The sequence below is a fragment of the Muntiacus reevesi genome, chromosome 3, assembly GCF_963930625.1.
Source record: "Muntiacus reevesi chromosome 3, mMunRee1.1, whole genome shotgun sequence".
Taxonomy (NCBI): Eukaryota; Metazoa; Chordata; class Mammalia; order Artiodactyla; family Cervidae; genus Muntiacus; species Muntiacus reevesi.
The window spans coordinates 13,011,085-13,029,505 of record NC_089251.1 but is presented as its reverse complement, the minus strand read 5'-3'; the positions used below and the strand labels follow the sequence as shown (position 1 = coordinate 13,029,505).

Below are 18,421 nucleotides of genomic sequence, written 5' to 3'. Positions count from 1 at the left end.
ATGTGGTCTTAGCTTCCCAAATCCATGGGCATCATAAGGACTTTATATTGCAAGCTGTAGGTACAGAAGGAGAGTTTTCCTGTAGAATCCATTAGAGTGGTCTTCTTTGATTCAAGTTGCTTAGTTCCTACTCTGGGTAAAACACTGTTTTCCTATTGGGAACATAGCAAAAAAAATAATATTTGCTTTGTGTAGTATTTTGGGAGATAGATAATCGACAAACCGAATATATAATATTATACCAGGTAAGGAGAAGTTTTGTTAACAAAATAGGGTATTATAAAGACAATGGAGATGGCTGGGGGGTGTGGATGGTGAAACACAGAAGTCACAGAACCATCATTCCTTTTAAAGCACATTCAGTTGTTATCCTATTGGATTTAACTTTGCATGTCTGGGAAACTGATAAGGGTTTGTTGAAACAACCAACAGGGCAAGTCTAAGAAGAATGGTGGAGCTACGTCAACATTGTTTTATTTTCCTTGTTTGGGCACAGAATGGGAAACTAATCCTCTTTACCTCATGGCATGATATCATTTTGCAAGATTTTATGGAAGGAATATTTGTTCATGCATCTAGTGATTTGAGTGTATCAGTAGTTAAAGCAAAAAGTAACAACCAGGGTTTACAAATACAAATACATATTCCCTATGAAACTGATGCTAAGCATTTGACTAAATCCCATGATAAGGAATTGTGAAGCATGCATTGTTTAGGAAACTAAGGTTTGCAGAGGTGAAGCAGTTTGTTCATGGTTACTAAGGAGTTGAATAGCAATCAGGTATCGAACGCCAAGCTTATGCTCTGAAGCGTCATGGTACCTCTCCTCTAGTTTTGGTATATTTACTGTCTATCACAGTCAGGCACAGACACTATTTTCCTCATTTTGACAGTTTCCTATGTGAATTACCCTTCCATCTCCCTTAACTGGCAATGTTTCTTCTTCCATGATCAGAATCAGTCCTTGGAGTTTCAAAAGAGGTAGCCTATCTTTCTGTGAAGTAGAGATGGAGGAAGTTGAAATTTTGAATCTCCATGATAAACTGGCCAAAATCAGATGGAAAAATTTGACTATGTGTGACCGCTGTGTGTCTAGTGAGTGGAGTTGGGGTCCTGCAGTGGACAGTGCCCTGGACTGAAATTGAACTGTGGGAGTTTGATTTATCCTCCATCACCTGTTCACAAACACATTCTTGATGTTTAATGACTAGCAACTGAGATACTATGTCTGGAAAGCAGTGTATCACACACTGATCAATATTCAAAGGTGAAGTATTTATGAAAGGACTGACTGGGGAATGTGGAATACAAAAATTAGTGGAGAGTTAGTGAATTAATGGGATTGGGTGCTGCAGGTCACAGATGTGAAGAATATACAGGTTGATGACTAGAAAAAAAGGAGGAAGGTTTTGGATCTGAAAATCAGGAAGAATAGTTCTAAAAACACAGGGTGAGTGGATCAGGCTGTGAATATGATGGGTTTTCTTTTCCTTCCCTTCTACTGGTGGGGTTTTACTTCTAATAAAACAAATGGTATAAATGGGTTGGAGATCAAACCAGTTGAACTAAAGACCAAAAGCCACATGGAAGTTCTGCTTGACTTATGCTGTCTCAATCTGTGAGATATTTGAAAGTATCTGGGAGAAAAAAAGTAAGGTACCAAACTGGGTTGGAGTAGCCAAGTGGGTGGCCAGCTTCTGAAGCTCACCTCTATGCCCAGATGCTTTTCTTTCTTCCTCAGCCTCTCCAGAAGCTGATGTGCACCATGTCCGTTCATCAAGTCGTGTCTGCTTCTCAGTCAAAGCTCAGCTTCCTCATGTGTCTCCCATGAAATTCAGGGCTGATTGATAAGGAGACAAGCAGGGATGGAGGAGGAGCTGATATACTACTCCAAAGGGTAACATGTTTTCCTTCCCTGACCTCAACTCCCGCCCTTCTTTCTTAATGCCTTGTCCCTAGCTCACTGCTGCTCTCCCAGCTCCAGATCTCAGAAGGCAGAGATGCTCTGACTCAAGTGGGAGGACTCTCTTGATTGTGGCAGTACAGCCAGCTTCTCACGAGTCTGAGGTCTGTTCTGTGACCTCTCAGATGCTTTTTAGGCTAAGGATGTTGTGGTGTAATGACCTCTCTAGGGGGTTTGTCTCCAAGGGGACAGAGGACCCCTGAGGGTTCCTGTTTAGATGTTGGGACTGATCTTTGAGTTTCTTAACCTCTCTGTGACATCTCAAGGGCATGCTTCTGTTTTCCCAACTAAGAGTTATGAGGGATGGACAGATATTTATGTAGGTGAATACTTTAATTTGGGGGGATTCGGATGTCGACCAACATGTATTCTAGATCTGGGGAAGACAAGTCAAAATGAGAAGGTTGCAATTTTTAGGATATTCAGTGAGGGGTAGTTCAATGGTGTGAATATGCATTCTAGTGTCTGGGGAGGCACATGGATTAGACATTTTTGTATGTGGGATTAGGCTAATATAAGTTCATATATGTTTAAATCACAGGGTCAGGCAATCATTGTCATATAGCAAAGGGATTTTGGATCAAGTAATGCATGTTTTTCAGAGTTTAGTCTCAGAGCTTTGGGGTTTAGCGATGAGGAAAAGAGATACTTATTAGAATGCTGGTCTTGCCTCTTAGTAGTTGCTTTTGAGAAGTTACTTAGCCTCTATGAACCTCAGGTCCTTCCTCTGCTAAATGAAGATACAACTCTTCTTGGCACTGAAATCAGAGAGCAAATTTCCTTTTGGATTTTTTACAGAGAATACTTGTGTATTTTGGTGAATATCATTCACAGCAAGGATATAGGGGAAAATGTACATTCTGCTACTGCCCTCAGGATAAGCCAGTGCCTCATACAACACACATGTATCTTTTTCCTTACATGTGAGTTTAATTTAAAAATTTTATCTACATATTAAGAATAAATACTATAGAGGCAGAAAGTCCTGGGTTTGGGTCCTGCATCTTCTAATTACTCTTCAGGTGGCTGTCTTTCTTTCTATTCATTTAATCTCTTGACAAATACTACCTATTTCCAGTTTATTGAGAAATAATGGACATAGAACATTGTTTAATGTGTACAACACAGTGATTTGACAAATGTATTTATTGCAAAATGATGACCACAATAATGTTAGTTAACATATCCATAGTTTTGATTTCTGTGTGACAACTATTAAAATCTACTGTCATAACAATTTTCAAATTTACGGCACAGTCTTGTTAAACCTAGTCACCTTGTTATATCTTTAGTTGAACTATACAGATGATAGCAAATTGTTTCCCAAGTGACTGTACCAATTTATATTGCTACTAACAGCATAATTTTATATTGCTTCATATTTTCTTAAACTTTTCATATTTATCCTCAGAATTCTAATTTTTGTTATCTGTTGGTGTGCAATGGCTTCCCATTGTGATTTAATTTGAATTTGTCTGATTATTAACATAACACATCATATTTTCATAAGATTATTGGTCATTTTGATTTTATTCTCTTTTGTGAAATGTTTATTTAATTTTTTTCCTAGTCCCTCATCTCCCTCAGCCCCCAGCTTTGCCTGTTTTTCTTACTGATTTCTAGGGATCTTTATGTACTCTTAATCTGGATGTTTTAATTGGTTTTATGAATTTCAAATACCTTTTACTATTTTGTTATTTGTCTTTTTCTGCTATGATGTCTTGGATATTAACAGAGTCTAATTTGCAATTTTCTTTTATGATTAGTGCTTACTTTCTGTTTCTCATTAAAGAAATGGTTTTCTATCTTAAGGAGAAAAAGATATTCTCCTATATTACTTTCTAAAGATTTTTAGTTTTTGGTTTTCATATGTAAGTTTGTAATTCATCAGGAGTAAATTTTTGCATATGGTATGTGGTAAGAATCCAGTTTCATTTTTCCATGTGATTTGCCAGCTGTCTTAAGCTGCACTCAAGAAAAGATGCGCCTCATTCATGTCAAGTGTATACCAACAGGGGATGGGGTGTGTGTGTTTCTGGGCTCTCTATTTTATACCAGCTGTCGTGTATGTCTAGTCTTTCACCAACATCCACATAGCCTTCACTACAATAGGTCTGTAGTGGATCTTGATATCTAGTAGACTAGTGATTCTCAAAGTATTTTTCTTAATCAGTAGGTGGCATAACCTGAGGACTTGTTAGAAATGAAAATTCTTGGACTTCACTCAGATTGACTCAAGGGACATGGCCACTGCTTCATGGCCATGCCCAGTCTTGCAGAAAAGTGTGAAGATCAGGATTTTCTCTTCCAAACCCAAAGTGTTGATAGCAAAAACCCTATGTTGTGTAGAAGTGCGATTGTTTCATGCATGGAGTGTTTCCTCCTTATCTAGTTCATCGAAAGGACAATCAGGACATTCAATGGAGGGTCCCATTGGTGATCTGACCTCTTTTATATCAGCTCTTTCCTATCATGACGTGATATTATTGCTACTTAAACAAAACTCAATGATGATGAAAAATAGAGCAATAGATTTTACACTACTCTTAAAAACTGGTGTTTATTTATAAAAAAAAAAATATGTTCCCGTCTAAAAGTTCTGATGTGAGTGAAGTAAGCCAGAAAGATAAAGAACATTACAGTATACTAACACATATATACGGAATTTAGATAGATGGTGGCGATAACCCTATATGCAAAACAGAAAAAGTGACACAGAAGTACAGAACAGACTTTTGAACTCTGGGGGAGAACGTGAGGGTGGGATGTTTTGAAAGAACAGCATGTATATTATCTATGGTGAAACGGACCACCAGCCCAGGTGGGATACATGAGTCAGGTGCTCGGGCCTGGTGCACTGGGAGGACCCTGAGGAGTCGGGTGGAGAGGGAGGTGGGAGGGGGGATCGGGATGGGGAATACGTGTAACTGTATGGCTGATTCATGTCAATGTATGACAAAACCCACTGAAATGTTGTAAAGTGATTGGCCTCCAACTAATAAAATAATATTTAAAAAAAAAAAATAAAAAATAAATAAATAAATTAAAAAAAAAAATAATAAAAGTTCTGATGTTAAAAATATGTGCAGACTTGAAAGTACACATTATTTCCTTCTAGTCTTTTGTATAGTGGTGTGTGTGTATATATATATATACACACGTGTGTGTGTGTTTGTGTGTAAGGGTGTATGTTCTCTTACTGGGTATATAATCTCAGCAGATACACAAAAATATAACCCCCCCACACACATATATACTTTTTTTTTTTTCACCCTAACAGGTTTACTCATAGACATTTTGGTATATATTGATAATGGCTTTTCAGGTCAGTTCTAGAAATATACCTCCTTATATATACCTATTACAGATTATTTCTCTCTATGGAAAAATTGAACCACTATTTATCTATTTCTCTATTGACGGGCATTTAGATTATTTTTAATTTTTCTAATTTTTTCTATTATGAAAAATGTTGCAATCATTGAGTGTCTGTATACATGTAGATTATACGCTTGATATAGCATTACTGAAGGCATGAGTCCAGAAATACAAATAATGGGACATAGGGAGTGGTAGGGAATTTTCAATCATGCAACTTCCCACATAAAGACTAGGTTAGTCTTTTCAATGGGGTGCTCCTTAAAATGCAGATTCACAGGCCCACATGAGACCTATTGAATAATAGCTCCAGGAAGAACATAGCAGAATAATAAATGATAAAATATTTAGATATAAAATAAAGTATAAAATCACCGAGTAATAATAGAGAATAAAGGAAAAAACAGAAGTGAACAGAATAAAGTCCTTGCCTAGATGACTCTACTTCCCAGAGCACTCAGTATGTCTCTGAATGGTTTTGGAAGTTCCTAGTTATATCTGCCTTTAATGTTCACATGTGGGTTTTAATACTCTCCTTAGAATCATTAATTCTAAGTACATAGAATTAATGTATGTATTTTCTCTGGGAAGCAGACAGATCTGGATGGTTATGATGGTGGCTATGGGTAGGGGAAGCTCTAAGGGGAACTAAAGCTGAGAGAGGGAACAAAACCAGTGCCCTGAGGCATATTTGAGGCACCAGATGACCAGGGTAGAGACCCAGAGGCAACACAGCCTCATGCACACTGACCTGATAATCAGGGCAGTTGTGTGCTGAACTACTAGGTCACCTAGCTAAGAGGGGCTAAGAGTTGGGCTTTTGTTCACTACAGAGCCCAGAACATTGTGTTGTCAAAAATATGGAAGACGGAAGAGGCACAATCCCTGGATAGCTGTTGCACTAGATACAGTTCTTGTTTGGTGGAAGTTTCCATTTCTTAAGAGTCTCAATCCTGTCACTCTCTCTCTGCTTCTCCTTTTCTGAATCACTGCAACGACTTTCAAAAAGCTAGTTTATTACAGAAATTACATCGAGAGCCAAATTTGATTAAGGGAATCAAAAGTTACTGAACAGATATATGTTAAGTTCTAGGAAATTTTGTGGGAAACAAGGGTTTCAACAGCATTTGGAGCAATGAAAAAGATGTGGTTTCCTGGTGCAGAGGAAGACAGGAAGAGAGATGCCGATATATGAAAACTGGAAGTCAAGATTTTGGTAGACCTGGAGCCTATTACTGAATCATCATAAAGTCTCCATGGTTACTGGTTGTATGTGTAAAGAAGTGGACACAACCCAACATCCGTGACACATGTGAGTCGTACCTGCTGACCTACAGGAGTTTATTATGTATATCGAGAACCAGCAGAAACAGGATCTAGAGCCTCAGAGAAACCCATGAATATAGCCCCAAAAGGCTAGGATTTCCTCCTTCTGGCTAGGATTTCCTCCTGCCCATCAGCTTCCTCAGGCCCCTCTTCATGTCTTTGTTTCTCAGACTGTAAATGAAAGGGTTGAGCATGGAGGACAGAACCGTGTAGACAAGTGTCGCCACTCGGTCCCGAACAGTGTAGCTGGACAAGGGCTGTAAATAGACATAGAAGATGCTTCCATAAAACAGGATCACCACAGTAAAGTGGGAGCCACAGGTGGAGAAGGCTTTGCGTTTCCCTGCAGCTGAGGGGATCCTGAGAACTGCTATGAGGATTCGCACATATGAGAAAACAATGCATAGGAAGGGGGTCACCCAAAACACCAGTCCTTCTGTCTTTATTGTGAGATCATTGACAAATATGGAGGAGCAGGACAATTTCAGCAGAGGGTTGATGTCACAGAGGAAGTGGTGGACAACATTGGAGTTGCAGAAGGTGAGCTGATTCAGCAAAAGTATGTGTAGGAGTGAGTGAAAGTGAGGCAATGAACAGGACATGGCCACCAGCAGGACACAGGTGCGGCGGCTCATGATGGTGACATAGTGGAAGGGATCACAGATGGCCACATAGCGATCATAGGCCATGGCTGCCAGAAGACAATTATCAGTGTTGCCCAAAGCACAGAAAAAATACATCTGGGTCAGACATCCAGCATAGGAGATGGTCTTCTTCTCCGACAAGAAGTTCACCAGCATCTTGGGGACAATGGTTGTTGTATACCAAATGTCAATGAAAGACAGGACACTCAAGAAGACATACATGGGGGTGTGCAGTTGGGGGTCAGAGCGGATGGCCAGGATGATGAGCACATTCCCTGTTATAGTAATCAGGTACATGATGAAGAAGAGGATGAAGAGTGGCTTCTGGTCCTCCGGCCGGGAGGAGAGTCCCAGGAGGATGAACTCAGAGACACTGCTGGTTTGGTTGAGTCTTTCCATTGACTTGGGTCTAGTTAGATACAAGAAGGTTTGTTATTTATCATGCTCCAATTCCACAGCCCAAATCACAAGAACCCAGCGAGTCTTTGTTTCCTCTGTCTGGTCACTATTTGCAGCTGTACTGGGAATGCTTGTAACCCTCGTGGTCTTTGATGTGGTCCTCCGTTCCCAAATCCATGTTATCATAAGGGTCCTCTGTTGAAACCAGGAGGTACAGATGGAGAGTTTTCCTTTAGAAACCTCTAATTCAAGTTCCTTAGTTCCTAGTCTGGGAAATCTAGGAAATCTCTATTGCTGGGAATACAGAAATAAAACAGAAATCTTTGCCTTTGTGTAATTCATGTAGCTTGGCTGATTATAGGTCAGATTATTACAAACAGTATATGTAATATAATATCAAATAGCAATACATGTGTTAAAAAAATAGGATATTAATAGTGTAAGAGGATAGAGATCATTGGGGGTGGGAAGTATTTTAGATACTGAAGTCACAGGACTCCCATTCTTTATCAAAGCAAATTCAATCATTATAAAATTAAACTTTATCTTTGCATGTCTTCAATAGAAATAAGCATTTGCCAAAATAATCAACAGGGACTATCCAAGAGGAACGTTGAATCCGGTTCAACAGTGTTTCTTTCCTTGTCTGGACACAGAATGAGAGGTTCACCCTCCTCAGCTCACGGCATGCTAACAGCAGTCTATGCAAGTCTCCCCTCTTTCATAAACCATTTTTCCTTTCACTAATCCCCTGTCCTAAACCATATTTGTACAGAAGAGCACCCATTGTTAACTGTTCAATTCATGTTTTAAAATTTCTTCTCTCATGTATTTATTCAAAGACATCTATGAGAAACATGTAAGCATGTGTTTTCCAGTCATACCCAGTCACCTAATAATGGACATCAAAATTGCCTCTCTTTCTTGCTACTACAAAATACTCTATAATGATAGATCTTACATCAGCAAACATTCTTTAAAGAAATTTTTAGAGCCAGCATATTCATCCATACTTTGTGAATTACACATTACATCGGAAATTTCAAACATTTTGAGACATTGGTTATTTATATATTCTTGCTTACCATAAAAATCCCTACAATGAATACACTTATATCATTAAAGTGTTTAAACTAATTTTCAGAGGCAGTGTATTCTTTAATACATTTTAAATGGACATATTGCACTGGAACTTTAAGGCATTTTAAAGCCTTGTTTGTGTGTGTGTGTGTGTGTGTGTGTGTGTGTGCTCAGTCACTCAGTCGTGTTCAATTCATTGAGGCCCCATGGACTATAGCCTGTCAGGATCTTTGCCCATGGAATTTTCCAGGCAAGAATACTGGAGTGCGGTGCCATTCCCTTCTCTGGGAGAACTTCCCAGGGATTGAATCCATGTCTCTTACATCTCTTGCACTGGCAGGCAGATCCTTTACCACTAGCAAAACCTGGGAAGCCCTTAAAGTCTTATATTATATATTAATTTATTTATTGATATATTAATTTATTTAACATTGTTAAATTAATATGTTGCTTCATTTACAATTAAATGCTCATATTCTAAGTTATCAAATATCTTTAAACTTCAAATACTTCATGTGTAATGTTGGACACAAATATTCACATTCTTATGAAAATTTAGTGAAATAATGCATGAAAACACTTAGAAGAGAGACAGCATATTGTCAGCATGCAGGAGAAGTTGTTGATCCTCATCAGTCCCTGTGTCACCTTCCTTTATCTCTTTCTTGATGTTCTCAAAATCAATTAATTTATGTACGTAACATATCACATCCCTCATTGCCAAATTGTCTGGCTAATTTCAGGATTTTGCAAGTTTTTATGGAAGGAATATTTGTTTATGCATTGAATAATTGGATGAATTGGTAATTAAAGTTAATAATAATGACCAATATTTGTGAGTAAGTATTATCTATCAAGTTTATACTAAGCATCCTACTAAATCCTAAGGAATTATGAAGCATTTCAAGAGACTAAGGCTTACAGAGTTGAAGTGGTTTGTTGAAGTTCACTAAGGACATTAAGCCTTCCCTGATAGCTCAGTTGGTAAAGAATCCACCTGCAATGTGGGAGACCTGGGTTCAATCTCTGGGTTGGGAAGATCCCCTGGAGAAGGGAAAGGCTACCCACTCCAGTATTCTGGCCTGGAGAATTCTGTGGACTGTATAGTCCATGGTGTTGCAAAGAGTTGGACACGACTGAGCAACTTTCATTTTCCCTTTCAAGGATGTGAAGAGCAATCAGAATTTGAACTCCAAGCTGGCTCACTGTAAGTTTATGCTCTCTAGTATTATGCTACTGCTCCTCTAGGTTTGGTATGCTAATTGTCTATCACAATCAACATAGGCACTATTTTAATTGTTTTGATAATTTCCTACACAGTTTGCCCTTCTATCCTCCTTATCTGACATGCTTTCTTCTTCCATATTCAGAATTTATCCTTGTATTTGCTAGAGAGGTGGCCTATCTTTCTGTGTTGTAGAGATGGTGGAATTTGAAAATCTGAATATCTATGATTACCTGATCAAATTGGGTGGAAAAATTGGCCATGTATGACCAGGACATGTCTGGTGTTGGTGTTGGAGTCGTGCAGGGGACAGTACCCTGGGCTGAAGACAAACAGTGAGGGATTTGATCTCCCTCATTGATTTATCTTGCATCACCTGCTCACAAGCTGGTTCCTGATGTTTTCTGAATAACAAGGGAGACATTATGTCTGTAAAGCAGTACATCACACATAGAACAATATTTAAATGTGAGTCATTGTGAAAGAGCTGCCTGTGGAATGTGCAATACAAAAATTAGTGGAGATTTGGTGAATTAATGGGATTGATTGCTCTAGGTCAGAGAAAGGAGGAATACCCAGGTTGAAGACTAGAAAAGAGGAGGAAGGTTTTTGACTAGAGAATCAGAAAGAATATTCTAAAAGCAGAGGGTGAGTGGATCAGGTGAAGATTGCAATCTTTTTTTTTTTTTTCCCTCTCTCTCTCTTTTCTTTCTATTGTTGGGCTTTTGTCTCCAAAAAAAACAAATGGTATATATGGCCTAGAAGTCCAACTGGATGGACTTAAAACCAAATTCCAAAAGGAAGTTTTACCACGATGGACCTATGACTTCTCAATCCATGAAATATTTGAAAGTATCAGGGAGAAAAGAGTAAGGTACCAAACTGGGCTGGAGTAGCCAAGTGAGTGGCCAGCTTCTGAAGCTCACCTCCACTCCAGATGCTTTTCTTTCCTTCCCAACCACTCCAGAAGATGATGTGCACCAGTTCTGTTTATCAGGTAAAGTCTGCTTCTCAGCCAAAGTTCAGCTTCCTCATATGTCTCCTATGTACTTCCGGGCTGATTGACAGAGACAAGCAGGGATGGAGGAGGAGCTGATACACTACTTCAAAGGGATAACACGTTTCCCTTCCCTGACCTCAACCCCCACCTCTTTCCTAACACCTGGTCCCTAGTTCTCTACTGCTTCTGCCAGCTCCAGATCGCAGAAGGCAGAGATGCTCTGACTCAAGTGGGAGGACTCTCCTGATTGAGGAAGCTCAGCCAACTTCTCATGAGTCTGAAGTCTGCTCTGCTGGCCTTTGGGGTGCTTATTAGGCTGAGGGAGTTGAGGTGTGATGACCTCTCTAGAGAGGTTGTCCTGGGATCTCTGTAGACAGAGAAAGCAGAATGGAAATCACAGCTAGCATAACTGACTCCAGGGGGACAGGGGACCCTTGAGATTTCCTGTTTAGATGTTGGGACTAATCTCAGAGTTTCTGAACCTCAGTGCACTATCTTATGGGCATGTTTCAGTTTCCCCAATTGATATGTTTTATCAAGAATGGACAAATACTCATTGGGGTGAATATTTTTATTTTAGGACATTCAAATGTGTATTCTATATCCTGGCAGGTCATAGGTTAACATATTGGAAGGTTAAAGCTTTCAGGGAATGCAGTGGTAGATCTATGTGCTCTCAGTGTCTATGCTTTCCAGTATCTGGGTTGGCATGTGGACTAGGCATTTTTCCATGTGGTATGCAGCTAATGTTTATGTATGTTTAATGCCCAGAGCCATGCAAAGGATATTGTCATATGTAGCAAATAGATGTTGGATAAAAATGCATGTTTTTTCAGGATTTATTCTCAGAGCAGTGTTTGAAGTTTAGTGTTGAGGAAAAGAGATATTTATTAGAATACTGCCCTTTTCTGTTAGTAATTATGTTTAAGAAGTTTCTTAGCCTTTAGAAGCCCCAGGTTCTTCCTTTACTAAATGAGGATAAAACTGATTCTTGGCATGAAAATTGGAGAGGAAATTTCCTTTTGAATTTTATACAGAAAATATTGTGTATTTTGGTGAACAGTATCCATAGTAAAGTTCTAGGAAAGAAAGTACAATCGACTATTGCCCTCAGAATAAACCACTGCCTCATGCAATACCCATGAGTCCTTTTCCTTTGTGGTGATTTTATGTATTAAACTTTCATCTACATATCAAGAATAAATAATGTAGAGACAGAAAGTCTTGGCTTTGGGTTTTGTCTCCTCCACTTACTATTCATGTGTCTGTCTTTCTATTCATTCTCTTGACATCCTCTTGACAAGTATTATTTATTTATTTCAGCTTTATTGAGATATAATGGACACATAACACTGTTTAAAGTGTTCAACACAGTGATTTGATAGATGCTTTTATTACAGAATGATTACCACAATAATGATAGTTAATATACATAGTTATGATGTCTGTAGTGACAACTTTTAAAATCTATTGTCATAACAACTTCAAATATATAACACAGTCTTGTTACACTGAGTCACCATGCTATATCTTTACCTGTACTTTATAGATGATAACAAATTGTTTCCCAACATGACTCTATCAATTTATAGTTCTACTTCCCTGGTGAATCAGATGGTAAAGAATCTGCCTGCAGTGCAGGAGACCAAAGTTCAATCCATTGGTCAGGAAGATCCCCTGGAGAAGGGAATGGCTACCCACTCCAGTATTCTTGCCTGGAGAATTCCATGGACAGAGGAGCTACAATCTACAGGATCGTGAAGAGTTGGACACAACCGAGTGACTAACACACACATATTCCACACTTATTTCTCTAGAGCACAATTCTATATTTGTAAATTTTTTTTAAACCCTTAATAGTTATCCTCAGAATTCTAATTTTTGTTATCTATTGGTGTGCAATGACTTCCCATTGTGATTCAATTTGAATTTCTCTTGATTATTAATGAAATGCAGCATCTTTTCATGATTATTGGTCATTTAGATTTCCTTCTCTTTTGTGAAATGTTTATTCAATTCTTTTTTCATGGATACCCATCCCCCTCAACTCCTGGCTCTGCATGCTTTTCTTACTGATTTCTTGGGATATTTACGTACTCTTAATCTGAGTGTTTTGTTGGTTTTGTGAATTTCAAATATCATCTACCATTCTGTCATTTGTCTTTTTCTTCTATAATGTCCTTTGATTTGAACATAGTCCAGTTTACTCGTTTCTTTTATGGTTAGTGCTTTCTGTTTCTTATTGAAGAAATGTATTTCTATCTTAAGAAGACAAAGATAATCTCCTATATTATTTTCTCAAAACTAATAGCAATCAAAACCACAATGAGGTACCATTACATGCCAGTCAGAATGGCTGCTATCCAAAAGTCTACAAGCAATAAATGCTGGAGAGGGTGTGGAGAAAAGGGAACCCTCTTACACTGTTGGTGGGAATGCAAACTAATACATCCAGTATGGAGAACAGTATGGAGATTCCTTAAAAAACTTGAAATAGAACTGCTATATGACCCAGCAATCCCACTCCTTGGCATACACACTGAGGAAACTAGAACTGAAAGAGACATGTGTACCCCAATGTTCATCACAGCACTGTTTATAATAGCCAGGACATGGAAGCAACCTAGATGCCCATCAGCAGATAAATGGATAAGAAAGCTATGGTACGTATACACAATGGAGTATTACTCAGCCATTAAAAAGAATACATTTGAATCAGTTCTAATGAAATGGATGAAACTGGAGCCCATTATACAGAGTGAAGTAAGCCAGAAAGATAAAGACCAATACAGTATACTAACACATATATATGGAATTTAGAAATATGGTAATGATAACCCTATACGCAAGACAGAAAAAGAGACACAGATGTATAGAACAGACTTTTGGACTCTATGGGAGAAAGCGAGGGTGGGATCATCTGAGAGGATAAAATTGAAACATGTATATTATCAAGTGTGAAACAGATCGCCAATCCAGGTTGGATGCATGAGACAAGTGCTGGGGGCTGGTGCACTGGGAAGACCCAGAGGGATGGGATGGAGAGGGAGGTGGGAGAGGGGTTCAGGATGGCGAACACATGTAAATCCATGGCTGATTCATGTCAATGTATGGCAAAACCCACTATAATACTGTAAAGTAATTAGCCTCCAACTAATAAAAATAAAGGAAAAAAACCTAATAGCTTTTGGTTTTCATATGTAAGTTTGTAATTCATCAGGAGCTCAGTCTGGCACACAGTGTGTGGTAGAAATCCAGTTTTATTTTTCCATGTGAATGTCCAACACTCTTAGCTCCATTCATGAAAAGATGCTCTTCAGTGCCTCCTTCATAAGTCAAGTGTATACCAACGTGTGGGTGTATTTCTGGGTTCTTGATCATATGCTAGCTGTCTTGTCTTGCCCTTCACCAGTATCCACAGAGCCTTAATGACCATAGGTATATAGCGAGCCTTGATGTCTGGCAGACTAGTGATTCTCATAGTATTGTTTCTTAGTACGTCGCATCACCTGAGTACTTGTTAGAAATGAAATTTCTTGGACCTCACTCAAACTGACTCAAGGGAGATAGTCAAAGGTCCATGGTCATGCTTAGTCTTGGAGGAAACTGTTAAGATCAATATTTTCTCTTTCAAATCCAAAGTGTTGATGTTGATAACTCTACGTTGTGTAGAGCTGTGATTGTTGCACGCATTGAGTGTTTCATCTTTATTTAGTTCCTCCCAGTATGAGAATCAGGACACTGAATGGAGGGTCCCTTTACTGATCTGATCTCCTTAATATATTCTCTTTCCTGTGCTGGCATGACATTATTGCTGTTTAAACAAAATAAAAGTGATGTAAATCCATGGCTGATTCATGTCAATGTATGGCAAAAATCACTACAATATTGTAAAGTAATTAGCCTCCAACTAATAAAAATAAATGGAAAAAAAATGATGAAGATGAACAACAGAGTGTCAGATTTTATTACACTTGTCTTAGTGATTAATGTTTTAATTAGACAAAAAAATCTATGTCCCCTCAATAAATTTCAATGTTAAAAATATGCATGAACTAAAAAGCAAACATTATTTCCTCCTTCCTTTGTCCATTGTTCTGTCATTGGATTAAATATTTTATTAAAAAATTTAATACAGGCTACTAATTTACTTTTTATCCACATATAGGGAAACAATATATTCAAACATTAAGTCCAACAACATACTATGTATATAATTTTATGGGCCTGAATTAATTATTTTTAATGGGAGGATTTTCCCCTGGACATATATTAATAGTCTCACCAGTAACACAAACATATCTACTTAAATATACTCATCAAGTATATATACACATTCACATACACACACACACACACACACACATATATATGTATATATATATATATTTATCTTAGCAGGTTTTCTCTTAAACATTTTGCTTTGTATTCATAAGAGTTTTTCAGGTCAGTGATAGATATGCATCTCATTATTTGTAACTATTACATATTCTTTCTTTCTATGGAAAAAAGGCACCATTATTTATCTAATTCCCTATTGATGGACATCTGGTTGTTTCTAATTCTTCTAATGTTTTACTTTCATAAACAATGCTGGAAGCAGCGAGTGTCTCTTTACATGTAGCTTTATACAGTTCATAGAGTATTACTAGAGGCATGGGTTTAAGAAATTCAAACAATGGGACATAAGGAGTGATCAGAAATTTTCAGTCATGTTTATGTGAGAAAGTTTTCTCACATAAAAACCAGTTTAGGGTTTTCCTTGGTGGTTCTACTGGTTAAAAATCCATCTGCCAAGGCAGGGAACAGAAGTTTGAGTCCTGGTCTGAGAAGATTCCACATGCTGCGGAGCAACTGAGACCGTGCTCTATGATTACTGAACCCATGTGCTCTAGAGCCTGTGTTCTGCAACAAGAGAAGCCACTGCAATGAGAAGCCTGTGCACAGAGGAAGAGTAGTCCTATTCACAGCAACTGGAGAAAGCCCATGCAGCAACGAAGACCCAGCACAACCAAAAATAAACAAATAAAATAAACACATATTTTTTTAAAGTCCTGGTTAGTTTTCTCTAGGAATTGCTTATTAAAGTACAGATTCACAAGCCCCACATGTGACCTACTGAATAGTAACCCTGGGAAGAATGTAGGAGAATAGTATTAATAAATGATAAAATATTGTTATAAAATAAAGCCTAAAATCACATACTAAATAATGGAAAATAAAGGATGAAACAAAAATGAACAGAATAAAGTCCTTGTCTAGATGACTCTCTACTTCCCAGAGCAGCTTAATATATCTCTGCATGGTACCGGGAGATCTTAGTTATATCTGCTTTCAGTGCTCACATATCAGTTATAAGACTCTGCTCAAAAGCTACTGAGAATAATTCTAAGTACATACAACTCTTTCCCTGGGAAGCAGACAGATCTGGATGGTTATGATGGTGGCAATAAGGGAATCTTTAAGGGAACTGAAGCTAAAAGAGGGGGCAAGAGAGCCAGTGTGCCTTGAGACACAAATATCAGATGACCAGGGTAGAGACCCAGAGGCAACTCAGCCTCATGCACCCTGGCCTGATTATCAGGGCAGTTGTGTGCTGATTTAATAGGTCAATTGACTAAGCAGGGCTAAGAGTTGAACTCTTGTTCACTACAGAGCCCAGAACTTCCTGTGGTCAAAAACATAGGAGAAGGAAGAGGCACAATCCCTGTATAACTGTTGGACCAGACATATTCCTCACTTGGTAGAAGTTCAGTTTTGTAAGTGTCTCAATCTTTTCACTCTCTGTCTAGCTGCTTCTCTTTTCTAAATCGCTGCAACGATTTTCAAAAAACTAGTTCATGATAGACATTTCTCTAGAAGCAGAAGGATATTAAGGGAATCAAAAGTCACTGAACTGATGTAAATCAGTTACAGGAAATTTGGGGGGAAGACATAGGTTTCAACAGCACTTAAAACAAATGAATAAAGATGCAGTTTCCTGGAGAAGAGGAAGGCAGGAAGAGAGATGTAGATATATGAAAACTGGAAATCAGGATTTTGGTAGACCTGGATCCTATTAATCATCATAAAGTCTCCGTGGTTGATAGCTGCATGTGTAAAGAAGTGGACACAATCCAACATCTATGACATATGTGAGTCATACTTGCTGACTTACAAGAGTTTATGTGTATCAGAAACGAGCAGCAAAACCTATGAACATGTCCAGAAAGCTTCTGGCTAGGATTTCCTACTTCCCATCAGCTTCCCCAGGTTCCCTCCTCATGTATTTGTTTCTCAGAATGTAAATGAAAGGGTTGAGCATGGAGGACAGAACCGTGTAGACAATTGTAGCCACTCAGTCCCTAACAGTGTAGCTGGACAAGGGCTGTAAATAGACATAGAAGATGCTTCCATAAAACAGGACCACCAAGGTAAAGTGGGAGTCTCAGGTTTAGAAGGCTTTGTGTTTCCCAGCAGCTGAGGGGATCCTGAGAACTGCAAGAAGGATTCACACAGAAGAGAAAACATGCATAGGAAGGGGGTCACCAAAACAACTAGTCCTTCTGTCTTTATTGTAAGATCATTGACAAATATGGAGAAGCAGGACAATTTCAGCAGAGGGTTGATGTCACAGAGGAAGTGATGGTTAACATCGGAGTCACAGAAGGTGAGCTGATTCAGCAAAAGTATGTGTAGGAGCGAGTGGAGGTGAGGCAATGAGCAGGAGAAGGCCACTAGCAGGACACAGTGGTGGCGACTCATGATGGTGTCAAGTGGAAGGGATCACAAATGGCCACATACCGGTCAAAGGCCATGCCTGCCAGAAGGCAGTTGTCAGTGTTACCAGAGGCATGTATAAAATACATCTGGGTCAGACATCCAGCATAGGAGATGGTCTTCTTCTCTGACAGGAAGTCAACTAGGGGGACAATGGTTGTTGTGAAGCAAATGTCAGTGAAAAACAGGACACTCAAGAAAAAATACATGGGGGTGTGAAGTTGGGGATCACTTCACAGTGATGGCCAGGAGATGAACCATCGCTGTTGGCCAGGATGGCCAGGATGATGAGCACATTCCCTGTTATGGTGACCAGGTATATGATGAGGAAGAGGATGAAGAGTGGCTTCTGGTCCTCAGGCCGGGAGGAGAGTCCCAGGAGGATGAACTCAGAGACACTGCTGGTTTGGTTGAGTCTTTCCATGATCATGGAGCCAACTAAAACAGAGAAGATTGCTACAGTGTAACACACATCTCTATGACTAAAACCACAAACAAGCCAATAAGTCTGTGCTTCTTCCCGCCTTCACTTCACTTCTTCCTGCCTCCACATATAGGGTTGTGACTAGATGCCACACAGGCGACTTGTCACCTTTGTGGTCCTTGAACTTGCCCTTCCTTCGGATTCTAAGATATCACATGCTTCT

At 38.9% G+C, this 18,421-nt stretch overlaps 1 protein-coding gene and 1 pseudogene across 1 annotated transcript; both read right to left on the bottom strand.

The window, feature by feature from the left end:
- Positions 1 to 6,777: 6,777 nt before the first annotated feature.
- On the bottom strand, positions 6,778 to 7,710 carry LOC136162705 (olfactory receptor 1L8-like). The gene has a single exon (XM_065927172.1). It carries the CDS (start codon positions 7,708 to 7,710, stop codon positions 6,778 to 6,780), a length of 933 nt encoding a protein of 310 aa, XP_065783244.1.
- A 3,474-nt stretch (positions 7,711 to 11,184) lies between these two features.
- Positions 11,185 to 18,198, bottom strand: LOC136163926 (olfactory receptor 1L8-like; annotated as a pseudogene).
- Between the last annotated feature and the right edge of the window lie 223 nt (positions 18,199 to 18,421).